General features: G+C 36.0%; 1 protein-coding gene across 1 annotated transcript in view; it reads left to right on the forward strand.

Moving 5' to 3' along the window:
• Nucleotides 1–14,286, forward strand: part of PKN2 (protein kinase N2) — a 53,999-nt gene extending 39,713 nt beyond the window's left edge. The window contains exons 7-22 of the mRNA XM_068690450.1: nt 642–827; nt 1,149–1,258; nt 3,097–3,240; nt 3,378–3,453; nt 3,749–3,923; nt 4,143–4,272; nt 4,686–4,822; nt 4,919–4,994; nt 5,082–5,173; nt 6,213–6,389; nt 7,033–7,095; nt 7,182–7,258; nt 8,569–8,711; nt 9,990–10,097; nt 11,692–11,772; nt 11,853–14,286. Coding sequence (XP_068546551.1) covers nt 642–827; nt 1,149–1,258; nt 3,097–3,240; nt 3,378–3,453; nt 3,749–3,923; nt 4,143–4,272; nt 4,686–4,822; nt 4,919–4,994; nt 5,082–5,173; nt 6,213–6,389; nt 7,033–7,095; nt 7,182–7,258; nt 8,569–8,711; nt 9,990–10,097; nt 11,692–11,772; nt 11,853–12,056 — 1,979 coding nt within the window. The 3' untranslated portion in view covers nt 12,057–14,286. The remainder of the gene's footprint in view (nt 1–641; nt 828–1,148; nt 1,259–3,096; nt 3,241–3,377; nt 3,454–3,748; nt 3,924–4,142; nt 4,273–4,685; nt 4,823–4,918; nt 4,995–5,081; nt 5,174–6,212; nt 6,390–7,032; nt 7,096–7,181; nt 7,259–8,568; nt 8,712–9,989; nt 10,098–11,691; nt 11,773–11,852) is intronic.

A 14,286-nucleotide genomic window follows, 5' to 3' on the forward strand; every position in this document is an offset into this window, starting at 1 on the left:
AGGCTCTATACCTCATCTGTTTGAAAAAGTTGAAGAGTAGCTTCCTGTCTCAGCTTTTATAAAGCCAGATTCAGTCATGTTAGAACAATTCAATGATTGGAAATTACGTACTAACTCCTATTTGACTTCAGCATTAAGCAAGCAAATTTGATTTATTTGTTTTAAACAAATGCGTAGTCAATATGTTCATTTTAATTATCTAAGTGATTTATCCAATATTACGTGGTTATGTAAGGCTCATGGAAAAACTAATATTCTCCCATCAGCAAGGAGACCCATCACTTTAACTTCTCATTTTAAAAAATGACATCACTTACAACTTGAACCGGTGTCAGTTAGATTCCGAAGAGAAGTATTTCAGAGGCTAACATTGTAGGACAAAAATTTATTGTGTGGCGTTGTAGTAAACTGTTGCTCCTTTTAGAAGGTTGACTTCCACGTTTGACCTTTTTTAATGCTTATTTTCAGTAGGTTTGTCTTTCTTGAGTCTATCTCTTGATTTTGTCTGATATTTCCGTTATACCCAGCAGGGGTTAGAATATGAGCTATTGCTCTAAAATCAATCATTAATCATTCACTTTGCACACTTGAGCAAAGATTTGTTTTTGTTTTTTGACAAATAATTGTGTGTCTTGTCCTAGGTACCCTGGAAGTTAGGCTAATGGGTTGCCAAGACATTTTAGAAAATGTCCCTGGTCGATCAAAAGCCACCTCAATTACACTACCTGGTTGGAGTCCAAATGAAGCCAGATCATCTTTCATGAGCAGAACCAGTAAAAGTAAAAGTGGGAGTAGTAGAAACCTTCTGAAAACTGACGACTTGTCCAGTTCAGTATACTCTTACTTCTCGTATTTTTATGCTTATCTTTTATTTACACTTTAATGTACATGCTGTATTCTTTAATTAAAAATACTAAGTTGTTTTGAGACTTCAAACATAGCTGTTCCTTCAGCTGTCATGTTGTGATGGATTTAAAAAAAAAAAAAAGCAACGAAAGCCCACGCTATTATGCCTATAAGAACCAATTAAATATGAGTACTTTTTTCTTTTTCTTTTTTTTTTCTTTTTGAAGGAAACTTACTGAAGATTTTTGTTTGAAGAAAATCCTCTTATAACTTTAATCTGAATTTGTGTACTTTACTTACAGATGAAGTCTGTGCTGTACTGAAGCTGGATAACACTGTGGTTGGTCAAACCAGCTGGAAACCTATTTCCAATCAGTCATGGGATCAGAAATTTACACTGGAACTAGACAGGGTAAAGATGTGGTCTTACTTCATTGACAGCTATAGTTGATTATGTAGATTAGCGTCATGTTGCTTTCTATCATTTTTTCCTGTTGTTGTGATTATGTGCAAATTTCACATGTGCAAGTATTCCTGTGCTTAACAGAATGAGTTCCCTGGAGATAAGCTGATTTGCTGGGTTGCCATTCTACATTTTTTACCTCTTCTGAAATGTGAAGAGACATAATATTTTTGTCTAAGACGTAACACTTGAGATCTTTTTAGTCTGTAATGAAGGTGCTTAAATTTTTAATCAGATCGTCATCATCAACTTCTCTTTGTTCATCAGGAACTTCTTATATTTGATGGAGTTTAGATATTTTGGGAAAGTTGTATCATAGATTTTTTTTAGTATTTATCCATAAATACTAAACATGTTCTCATGTGAGGCAGATCGATTCCTTTTTCAGGAGTAATAAACACTATTAGTGAATTTGGTTTCCTACAACTTTAAATGTTATTTGTATGGACTTAAGTATATAGAATGATGCTCTTCTTGACACACCTTTAGAAGAGAATTTCTGTCACGTAGGTTTAAGTATTTTTTTATAGATACCTGATACTTATGCTATCATAAGGGAATACAAGGACTTTTTTTCATCAGTGTTTAAAGTAGGCTGAATATTAAGATATGTGCCTCAGGAATATATTTAGAACAAGTGAACAACAGCAACAAAAAATCATCCCTACCTCTCCCTGGTTATATATTGACCAGTATTTCTCTCTCCACAACCCAACTCACCCCACCACTCTGAGCCCCAGACCAAACTCCTTCCATGTAGGAAGGAAGCAGATTTAGACCTGTAGCTAGTGACGTTCAGTTTCCTGTTAGTACTGCAGAACAAAACTAGCAGTTGTGGAGTCCTGAAGTCTTGATTTATTTTCAGTTTAAGACTAGAACTAGTTAAAGTTTAGTGGTTGCTCTTACGAGCCTCATATGGGTCCTCTATCTAAGAACTCTAAATATAAAGTGGCTTTTTGGTGCCGGAAAAGAATCTTCTTGTTGGGCATGGCAACGTATCTTCCCATGGTTGAGACCCATGTTCCCAACTGCATCATGTTTGTATCTGTTGCTTCCTTTTAACTTTCGTTTCTTTGAAAACCTACACCTAGCACATAGGATAGTAAGTTGATGCATTGTGATGAAATCAAGTTATGCTAACTGATATTAGTACTATGCAATGCTGATGTATGGTGCTGTAGGAGTTCTTGCAGTTTGTAGCAGCTTTTGTAACAAGCCTATGACGCTCTTAAGAACATATAATCTCAACAGCAAGATACAGAAGCAGTTCTTCTTAAAGTTTTTGGCCCCTCTTCATGACCAGGTTAAAAAAAAAAAAAAAAAGCATTTGTTTCTACAGATACTGTGTAGTCTTGCATCATGATGTATATCCAGATACAAAAGTGCCACTGTACAACCATGAAATACAATTTATACTTGTTAATTAGATGGAAAACTAGCAAAGCTGACCTTTCTAAACACATTTAAAAATCTCTTCCTGGAGCTTAAGCTAAGATGCATTCAATTAGCACTTTTGACTGAAAAAGTGTGTGTGTTTGTGCCTCTCTCCTTCTATTTTTGGGAGTATTACACTTACGATTCTTATTTGTAAACTGGGTATCACATTTGAACTGAAGCAAAGTGAGAGTTTGCTCTGTACAGTTAGTTAGCCTTGACACTTTTTTTTTTTTCCAAAGTAAAAACTCTGCATCTTGATCCTTGAGGTACTATATCTTATGACTGTGGAGAGGTAACTATAGCAGAACAATTACTAATAAGTAATTTCCTGTGTGTGTTTACTGTCATAGTCACGTGAACTGGAAATCTCAGTTTATTGGCGTGACTGGAGATCTCTGTGTGCAGTGAAGTTTCTGAGGTTGGAAGACTTTCTGGATAACCAACGACATGGCATGTGTCTCTATCTCGAACCCCAGGGCACTCTGTTTGCAGAGGTAAGAACATTTCATTGAAACACTTGGGCATACGTGCAGCTATTATCTTGCAAAATAGTGCAAGCATTTTTCTTAAACACTTAAGAACACGTTTTGTTCTAAAACTTAAATTATGATGTGCATTATTTGAACTGCAGGTTACATTTTTTAATCCAGTTATTGAAAGAAGACCGAAACTCCAGAGGCAGAAGAAAATTTTTTCAAAACAGCAAGGTAATTGTTTAATACAAATTAATGATTTTTTTTTAGGGAGACTTAATGTTTGTCTGTGAATAAAATGGCTGATAATCAAGTATTTCGTGTTGCACTTAGAAATGTTTTGGTTTAGAATTCCTTATTATGCATTAGCATTTAATACTGAATAATTAGGAATTGCTAAGGAATATGACATTCAGTTGGTTCTTCATAAACTATAAACTAATGAATATGAATTTTTGTTTTTAATTATAGCTTTTTGTAATAAGTAAGGAAATTACTTGCACTCTTTCTTTTTTCACAATATCCACAGGCAAAACATTTCTCAGAGCTCCTCAAATGAATATTAATATAGCCACTTGGGGAAGGCTGGTGAGAAGAGCTATTCCTACAGTAAATCACTCTGGCACCTTCAGCCCTCAAGCACCAGTGCCTGCTACAGTGCCAGTGGTTGATGTACGCATTCCTGAACTAGCACTGCCAGCCAGGTAGGCATATCTGCCATTTTAAAGTACTTTTATGAGTAAGAGTAATGGTGAAATGTTTACACACTGATGTATGTAAAATACATTTTAAAATCCATTCTACAGACATACACACACAGAATGTGCTCTAGGAGAAATACAAGTAACATGTTTTTAAGTTGGTTTTCATATTACTAAAACTTTCCTTGCTGTATAGTGAGGATTTATTTATTTTCTTGCCAGTGACTCTCCTGTAGCTAAATTGGACTTCGAACTTGAGCCCGAGCCTCCACCTGCTCCACCCCGTGCATCTTCCCTTGGTGAAATATGTGAATCTTCCTCTGAGATGAAGGCTCCTGATATGCCAGCTCAGGTAAGTCAATTTAAGAATTTGGGGCTATATAGTTTAACAAAATTGTAATATTGGTATCTTTATGATGGACTTTTTCCTGTGCACTTCATTGTTATGGTCCCTGTTGAGAGAATTCTGTATGTGCAAGTTATGGATGCCCTGATTACTTGTTTCCATGGTTGGTGTGTTTAACTTTCCATGCCATTTTTTTCCATCAGGGAAAAAAAAAATATTAAATCCATCAGAGTATTCAGGGAAAAAGCGGTTTTATTAACAAAGGGCAGAATAATTGGAGGAACAGGTTTCATCATTCTGTGAAAACCTTGTTTACCTATATCATCTTGTGGTACAATGTTTTAGCTTAGATAATTCTTGAGTTAAGAATTTCTTTATCTGTTTACTTTAGTAATCTTCAGACTTATTTTCCTTTCCAGGATGAAGTAACACCTTTTGATTTTGAAAATGGCAGAAATAGTATCGTTCCAAAACTCCAGCCTGAAATAATCTGTGAGCCTGATGTTCCACATTCAGACATAAAATACAGCAACGTCCGAGAGCCTGAAGATAGAAGGTAGAAATACAATATTTTTAGTGTTGATTATGAACGTTTGTTAAAGTTAACAAACTAGAAGACTTTTTTTTAACGCTTATTTATTTATTTATACAGAACACAACAACGGTTTCAGTTCAGTCTGAAGGATTTCAGGTGTTGTGCTGTACTGGGTAGAGGACATTTTGGAAAGGTAAATGTCAAAAGGCTGTATCAAATGTCAAGATTATATCAAAAACTAGATATAAGACTTAAATAAATCACTTATCTTTTGTTTTAGGTGCTGCTGGCAGAGTACAAAAACACAAATGAGATGTTCGCTATTAAAGCCTTAAAGAAAGGAGATATTGTCGCTCGTGATGAAGTAGACAGGTCAGTTTGTAAAATTTAATACGTGGATTACCTGAATCAATTGCTTTCTTTCTGCATGCAACACAAGTATAAGCCCTACCAAACAGTAGTTAAATTCCATGAAAGAGCAAAACAAGTCATCTTCCTGCATAGTTCGCTGTTACAGACCCTTAGCCCTTGTTCTGGGGCAAGTAGTGCTGGTTACTTTAGTACCCCTCTTACCATGCCTGTATTTTTAATTTTTTCATCCATTCAGATTCTCTTGTAATCATTACTTCTAATTACTTGTTTTATAGACTTCCATCACATTCCAGGAGGACAGTGACTATGTTTTCTTTGCTGGCAGAAACATATGATAGTATTTCTCAACCTGTAACATACTGTCATACTCTGTCCATCATATTTTGCCTTAAGTCCCATGTATACTCCACTATTATGTTTTTAATCTCTTTGCCCAAAAATATAATCCTTCTCTGTCTGGAATGAAATGGCAGTTAGAAAACGGTCTAGGTTCATTGCAAGTAGATGCTTTTACAACTGTTTAATAATCACTGTTTTACTTTGAATTGTAGGAAGACAGATAACAGTATTAAGAATAAGCTACAAATTAACCAATTGGCTTACAGAGAAATAATCAGGAATGATTTTATTATTGATTATTGAATTATTATTACAGATATCTGTAATATCATTACTTTTTTGACTATATTATTATATATATATATAATATAATATATATATATATATATATATTATATGCATATATATATATATGCAGTTCAAATAAAATTAAATACTAATGCCACACGACATTGATGCATACTGATTTGGAAGGAAAACTAGCAGGATTTAGTCTTTGTGGAACACTGGGTTGCCTACTTCATTTGTGAAAGACAAATGCAACTTCTTGAATATCCTAGCAGCAACTTACTATGTGTGGAAATATTAAGAGTTCTCTCCTAAAAGGGAAAATATTCTTATCTTTGAGGAATAGAGGAAAAAGCATAAGATCTGTGGTTTGGGATTCAGCTTTAAATTTTACTGATTTTTCTGTTTGCAGCTTGATGTGTGAAAAGCGAATATTTGAAACTGTGAATAGTGTAAGGCATCCCTTCCTGGTGAACCTTTTTGCTTGTTTCCAAACCAAAGACCATGTTTGCTTTGTAATGGAATATGCTGCTGGTGGGGATCTGATGATGCACATTCATACTGATGTCTTCTCTGAACCAAGAGCAGTGTGAGTATTCCATTTTTGTGGAATTAATGGAAGGGCATTTTCTTGTTTCAGCAAACAAGAACTGAAATATACATCACCATGCACCTCTGTGTTACGTCACTTCAGAAAATACTGTTCAGTTTTTAAAAAGGGCAAAGATTCTAACTGATTTTATTAGAAAAATACATATGCAGGTGTAATGTTCCTGAAGCTAAGTTGAATGCAAAAATGGTATATAATTAATGTTTATAATACTTCTTTTGGCAAAGATTATATTAAAAACTTAAAACAATAATTAAAATAACAGGCAAAAAAAGTGAGACAAATTAAAAATTCTTCAGTGGCGTGGCAATGAACACTACAGGAAAACTTACCTTCCAACTTGAAAGCTGCAAGTTTAAATATTTTCAATATTTGACTTCAGAATCCTGACCCTCTATAAAGCTAATGTAGTGGGTAGTAGTGGTAGGGGGACGGTTAAATCAGATGATCTTGAAGGTCTTTTCCAACCTTAATGATTCTATGATTCTCTAATTCTAAGCTGTAGCTGAAAAGGCAAAACGTATAATCTTCAGAGGATGGCTAATAAAAGATAAATTATGATGACCTTCACATTCTGAAAAACAGGGCTAGAATCCATTAAAACTTTAAACTTTTTCAACAGATTCTATGCTGCATGTGTTGTTCTTGGACTTCAGTATTTACATGAGCACAAAATAGTATATAGGTAAGTAGTGATTGATGCATTTCTAACAGATGAGTTTCAGCTATTCAGAATACTACTAAAAGATTCTTTCTTGAATGTTCATTTAGAGATCTGAAGTTGGATAACTTATTGCTGGACACAGAAGGCTTTGTGAAAATCGCTGACTTTGGTCTTTGCAAAGAAGGTAATGGCTCTTAAATTTCTTTCTTTATTCCTAGGGAAGTTCTGTCATCTTACTTGCTGTTGACTGTTCTGTGAGATTTGTGAACTGCCAAATGTATACAAAAGGAAAAATACATCACCTCTGATTGTACACAGGGGGAGATAGAAGGAAGTTCCTTAGTGGGAAAATACCAAGAACATCGGAGCATAGCTTTTTTAATCTCAGTTGTGACAAACAGCTGTTCTGACTCTTAAATAATTTTCTTCATTCTAAAGCTAAGTTGACAATGAAATCAAACCACACCTCAACTTTTACAGTGGTTTGTTTTTCTTTACTCTCAAATAGTTGCATATAAGTATATAGAAATGACAGGCTAAATATACTATAGCTAAAAATGAGAAACTTACTCCAAAAGGAAAGCTTAGATGCTAGAAAGTAACTCTCAAGCATCCAGCTACTGGCAACTACCTTTCAAATACGACAAAATAAATTATTTTTCTGCATTGAGGAAAGTGCCTTTGTCAAATCCCATTGGCGGATATGGGGAGAGAAGATCTGACAAAGTATACTTCCTTCTCCAGTTTGTATAGCCTGTCTCCCAAATGTTCCTCTTTTAGTTAGCTTAAGAGGGAGAGGAATTTTGTAAATTTGGTTGGTGGTCAAACATGATTATTGCTTTTAATATCGTAGGGCAAGTTGTGAGTTCAGCTACAAATTCCATAAAATTCCATAAATGATGAAAGGAGATGAGGACCAAAAAAGCTCTTTAGTTTACTGACTGCTGCTATAACTGGTTATCTTAAGCTCTCCATAACATTTCCACTCACATAGTGGCACATCAGTGCTTGTGCTGCTGTTTCTAACTGTGCCTCTCTTGCACAGGGCTCATTTTGCTCAAGGTTGTTTCACTGCACTCCCTGGTTTACTTTACTGTGTGTAGTCTTGCCATTGCAGAAGGATCTGCAGTAGGCATGTTTCACTGAACTAGGGTACCACATTTTCCTGTACAAGCTAATAAAAACATAGCATAAAATTGTTTGTATCTTTCAAAGCAAAGATAACTGGGTGATAAAACTGTAATTGGAAGCTTGATTTGGCTCCTTGTATAGGGATAGAAAAGCTTATACTGAAGTACACTTAGAACAAGGACATGAGAGAGAAGAGTTGGGGAAAATGTTTTATTTTCCTCGTTTAGAGTGAGGTAACTGAGACAGACCATGGAACCTCAGTATTACTTCGGTGAAGTTGTGTTAGAGGTTTTACTTGCTGAAGGAATAGTTTGTGGACTTACAGAAAATGCTGCTTGCTTTTCATTAATTGTAACCTTTCAGGAATGGGATTTGGAGACAGAACAAGCACATTCTGTGGCACACCAGAATTTCTTGCTCCAGAAGTGCTGACAGAAACTTCCTATACAAGAGCTGTAGACTGGTGGGGTCTTGGTGTACTTATCTATGAGATGCTAGTGGGTGAGGTAAGTTCTAGTAAAGATACAACACAGTCATAAGACAAATATATGTTAAAAATGTTACAAAACTATCATCCTGTCAACATCTAATATGCCCCTATATGTCATAACAGTATGTGTAGGCATACCTAGTTTTATCATGAACATTCTATTTTCATTAAGTAGGAATAAATTCTGAGCAGCTCTTTATCTGATACTAGCTACTATAATGCTATAGAAATCGATCAGTCACGTCAGGGGCTTGAGTTACCAGCTGCTGTGGAAGTGGATTAGTCATAGTTGGTCTAAGACTTGATCTCTAGGTTTTTTTGTTTTGCTTTTAATTACGTCATTACACCTTAAAATCATATGATGGTAATAGTATATTAATGCCAGTGACTCTAAACAAGAAAACAGCACATCTGGATGGGGGAGCTCAGTTTCTTGCATGCAGGGCACAGCAATCCTAACTTTGATTTCAGTTTCCTTGTCTGTTATTGGCAAATTTGGATGCGCACAGTTTATACCAGGCTTCTGCTTTTAAATGTTCTAGGGAAGAAAACCAACTCCTTAACTTGTGCAGCTTGAATGCACATAAACCTTAATTCATAGAACTGGATAGTTGTGAAAGACTATGCTGAATGCAAAGTTACTTACGATTAGAATTGCACATGCACTAAAACAGAATGCCCCTGTTCCGTGTAAATGAGATGATAAATAACTACTCAATTGTTTACTGCTACTGCGTACATAACCTGGCCTCCTGGTATCATGGAGTTACCTCCACGGTATCTCCATTTTTGTCTTTGATGATAACCAAGACATTTGGTCTTGGTTACCCACACCTCTTTTCAGGTCTGAGGGGGGGGAGGGGAGAAGGAGAAAAAGAGTGTGCGCTGCATCTTTCAAACTACCTTATAGTAGTTTCTGTTCTTAAGCTATAACATGCTAGAGGTATTACAAAAATAAAGTCTTCCACATGTTACTCGTCTCACAGAAGAGCTAATAGAGGCCTTCCATATTTCCTGTGTATCTTGTGTCAGAGTTCAAAAAATATACTACTTATAGGTTTTACTACTTTTACAAGCACACTTTAAAGCATAGTCCTTTACTTAAAAAAAGAAGGGATGAGGATAATGACTTTGCTCTTTTCTGTATGGAAAAGGACTGTATATTTCTGGGACAAAGGAAAGTTTAATTTTAGGGAGTCTAACTCCAAGTTGTCATCTGAATATCTTGTTTTAAATTGTAAATGATTTTTAAGCCTGTTTAATAGTTGTGTGTTTTTTATTACTTACGTTATAGTCTCCTTTCCCTGGAGATGATGAAGAAGAGGTGTTTGACAGTATTGTAAATGATGAAGTAAGATATCCACGCTTTCTGTCCACAGAAGCCATCTCTATAATGAGACGGGTAAGAAAATAATAAAATGTATTACATTATTCCCCTATTACCCTGTTTTGTCTCCTACCTTAAGAAAATTAATCGCTTTTATGAAGAACAAAGTACTCTTAAGAACCTATATGCAACAATCTTTGCTACAATTAAATTTCAGACTTGCTTCATTTATGCTGTGCCATGCTGCCTATCACCATTTTACTTTTTTTTTTTTTGCCTTAAATGTAATCTCAGTGCCATTTCACTTGATTATTCAGGAACCAGTTTTTCTTTTTGAAATATGAAACACTAAGATCAATTTTCTCCCTGAACTAAGTTTCAACGTCATCTCTAACTGGAGAAGTTCCAGTTTCGTCTTCTAGCAGAATACTGCTGCATTGACCTGCTTGGTAGATTAACGTAGTCACATGAACATTTTAATTCAAAGACTTTAGAACTCTTTTTGGTTTCATTCCAACTAGGGTAGGGAACTTTATACACGTGGCATCTACAGCTCTGTTCTTGGCAAAGAAAGGCTGATTTTGATTTTTATTAGTGCTATTCCTTATTGTAATGTCTCTATTAGCTTCAGACATCATCTTTAAATGTCTCAGAGGCTTATCTCAGTTGATGGAAAGGCATTTCCTGGGGAGGGTTCCAAGTCTTGGGAAGCAGTCTTTTTGCTTAAGCCACTGAATATTGTCAGTCTAGCACCCAGTTCAGCAACATGAAACAGCATGAAAGTTAAAGCATGTCACAGTAACTACTGTTACTTACTATTTAAGTTAGAGCATAAATATAGTTCAAAATGCGTGCTTCCTTTCAGATTGTTTTTCTAGAGTAAGGAAAAATAATACAGCTTTAAGGCAGTACTGGAAAAAGGTAGATTTATCGTGAAGTGCCTCTCTCTATATTGGCAGGTGGAGAACATACTGCTATACTGCACCCAGAATGTGCACAAAGGGAACTTTGCGTTTACAGTTTGCTAGTTTTATCTCTGTGTACTGTTTCCATCTGAGCCAATCCTATACTCTCAAATAGTGGGCTTTCATGGGGCCCTTCGTCTACAATTTCATGTTACTTTGATTCCATTGTAGAAAAAGTCTGCAGTGATGAGGTAGCCTCAACTAGAGGCTACCCAGAAAACTGTTGTATTTGGGTGTATAAAGCAGTATCCACCCCTCTCCTGGTAAATCAACTGCTGTGAAATAGCTGAACACAGCAGACAACAGCCTAGTCTCTCTTGAGCCAAGCAAGCTGAAATACCAGCTTATATAGATTCTCTGTCCTCTCCAGCAGAAATCACACTTAATCTCTCTGTGCTGAATGCGAGCCCCACAGATTACCGCAGGTACTAAGATGCAGTGCATATTTGCAGAGTAAGACAGGTGAGTCTGCTCAGTACACATTCAGAGCTAGGCTGCTTGTGGAATCTTGCTGCGATCCAGGTGTCTCTAAAAGAATACTGCTGTCTCTGTGTACAGCTTTGTTCTTACCTTTCTTTTGAGGACTAAGAGTTTTTCATCGGTCAGGCAGTATGAACAGCACTGTCCATCCAGTCTTAGTGTTGACTCTTACACAGTAGCACTACCCATGAATTTTCACACTAAAATATCACGTATTTTGTCAGCTGCTACGAAGAAATCCAGAGCGGCGTCTTGGAGCTGGAGAGAAAGATGCTGAGGATGTGAAAAAGCATCACTTCTTCCGGGTAAGTCCAAGCTAGTGTTATTTCTGAGGACATTAATGAGTAGAGATGGGAAACTAAACATCAATTGGATTATTTTACAGCTAATAGATTGGAATGCTTTACTGGCCAAGAAAGTGAAACCTCCTTTTGTACCTACCATTAGAGGACGAGAAGATGTTAGTAATTTCGATGATGAATTTACCTCTGAAGCACCTATCCTCACTCCACCTCGGGAACCAAGGATACTTTCAGAAGAAGAGCAGGAGATGTTCAGAGATTTTGATTACATTGCTGATTGGTGTTAACTTCTAGACACTGTGAAATCCTAGCTGACTGGCTCACAAGAATGCCTCTCTCAGAAGAATACCAACCCTTCAATTGCTCTCTGTGCCACCTGTAGCTTTTTTTTTTTTTTTAAATCACATGAAGACCCTTTTAAGTACTGTTTTAACACTCTTGTGAAGAGTGGCCTCTTTGTATATTGTTTTTTATCTGAGCACTGGAAAGCAGTTCTATGGAGTTCTTAAGCTGAGTGGGTGAATTCAGGCTGTATTGAGCTTCCCGCACATGGGCACCCTTGGATCTGTACTTTCTCTCACTCTTCTACGGCAGATTACATTGTTTTTAAGTATCTGCCTGAAGTGGGAAAAGCAGACTTTGAGCTAGGTAATCACTTAACTCTACTCAGCCACATTGAAACAGAAGTTTGGGATACTGATGACACTCTCACAGAACATGGTTCTATCTGGAGAAGGCAAACGATTTCAGTTAAATATTATCTTGTGCAGTCTATAAAACTACACATTTCTATGTACACCTTCCTCTTGTGTTCTTAAAATAACGGTATTGAGAACAGCTATGCCTTGTTTTATAAATTTTCTATGGTATTTATTAGGAAAAATGTTAAATGCCTTGCCTCTGAGATAACAACAGTGTAAGTGCTTCCACTGAAAAGAAAAATTGAGGAAAGACCCAGGAAGTTTACCAAAGCCACTTGCCAAACAGTTTTGCCTTCAAGCTTTTTAAGCATGGCTTAAAACCCTGGTTGAAATGAAGAATGTAACGAGGATGTTGCTCAGTCTAACCACAAAGAGCAAAGCATATGCATTTCCCAAGCCCATCCACTTCTATACTCAAACTTAGGCCTTTTCCACTCCTGGAGTGGACAGATAAGTTAACCATTCTGTATTTAACCACCTAAATCATCCTGTATCTGCTGTACAAATCATATCACCTTTAGAAAACATAAGGATTTTCAATGTATACATGCTGTGAACATGTATATTTGGAAGTTGTAATGTATTCTTATGTCCAGGCAAGTAATTTAATTATACCACTTCATTAATTTTGCACAGTGGCCATCTGAAAAACATAGAACTCAAGTGAAAAAAATGCTCATATACCTTTAGGCCACTGAACTCCAGAACTTAGATTGGCAGTTACCAAGGGTAAAAGCAATATGTTGTAACAGAATGTATAAATATTTTTGATAAAAACTGTATATTTTATAAACTTCCTAACACTAAAGCTGTACCTCAAAAGTTGGAAAACAGTTTAGACCAGACACTGTGTGTACTTGGAAACCAAGACCTGTTTTTGGCACCTGGTGTTCCGCAGGCAACCATGAATTGTTAGAAAATAAATTTTCATGATGTCCTTAGCTCTCACACCATTCAGAGTTTGTGTATTCAATCTCACAGGTGCATCCTAGCCTGGAGTTTGCTGTTGGTGGGCTAAGACAGTGAGAATGAGCACTCAAATGAATTCAAAATCCCAAATTCTGTTCATTCAAAGAAAAAATTGAAACCACTTGAGTGTGCAACACTAAGGTGGTTGTTTAAAATTCTGATGCTGGACAGACCTGCAGGGTCAGGCAGAAGAAAGGCTTAAGAAAAAGGGGTAGTAGTTCTAAATCAGGCTTGCCCCACCCTAGAAAGCAGGAAGGCATCTTCACCAGCTCTACAAATCATGTCAGGAAGAGGGAATGAACTTTTCAGCATTACTTCTTTCCAAATTACAATAAATAAGAAACAAATTGTGTTCCTATATCAAGTGGAAACTAAATGCTAAATACTTTTGAGGTACAGTCAGCTTACCCCTTTTTGGTTCCCAAGTATACATATGAGCATCTAACAGGGTGCTTAACTCTTATGAAAGTATCCTGAAAAATACCTGTTTTTGTAACTACATCTTGTACAGAAATCTTTTTTTTTTTTAAATCTAAGTAAATCACTAAAAAAAAAAAAATTAGATGGCAGGGTATGTTCACCCAGTTAAGCTGAAAGAAAGCACTAATTTTATCTCTGTAGTTTTTTAAATATTTTTAGGCAGATTAAGATTTTAAACCCTAGATTGTAAATATATTTTGCTATACTTTATCTGTATGTGGCTGCTCAAGCACTTTGTAAGGAAATTAGGATATTTTAGAATGGTACACTATGCATTAAAATGAAATGTGCCTTTAACAACGTCATTTTAAGTGTTTTGCAGTCATTAATATCACAAATTAAAGTTTTAAATAGAGTAATTTGTAAA

The sequence above is a fragment of the Anas acuta genome, chromosome 8 (assembly GCF_963932015.1).
Source record: "Anas acuta chromosome 8, bAnaAcu1.1, whole genome shotgun sequence".
Classification (NCBI taxonomy): domain Eukaryota; kingdom Metazoa; phylum Chordata; class Aves; order Anseriformes; family Anatidae; genus Anas; species Anas acuta.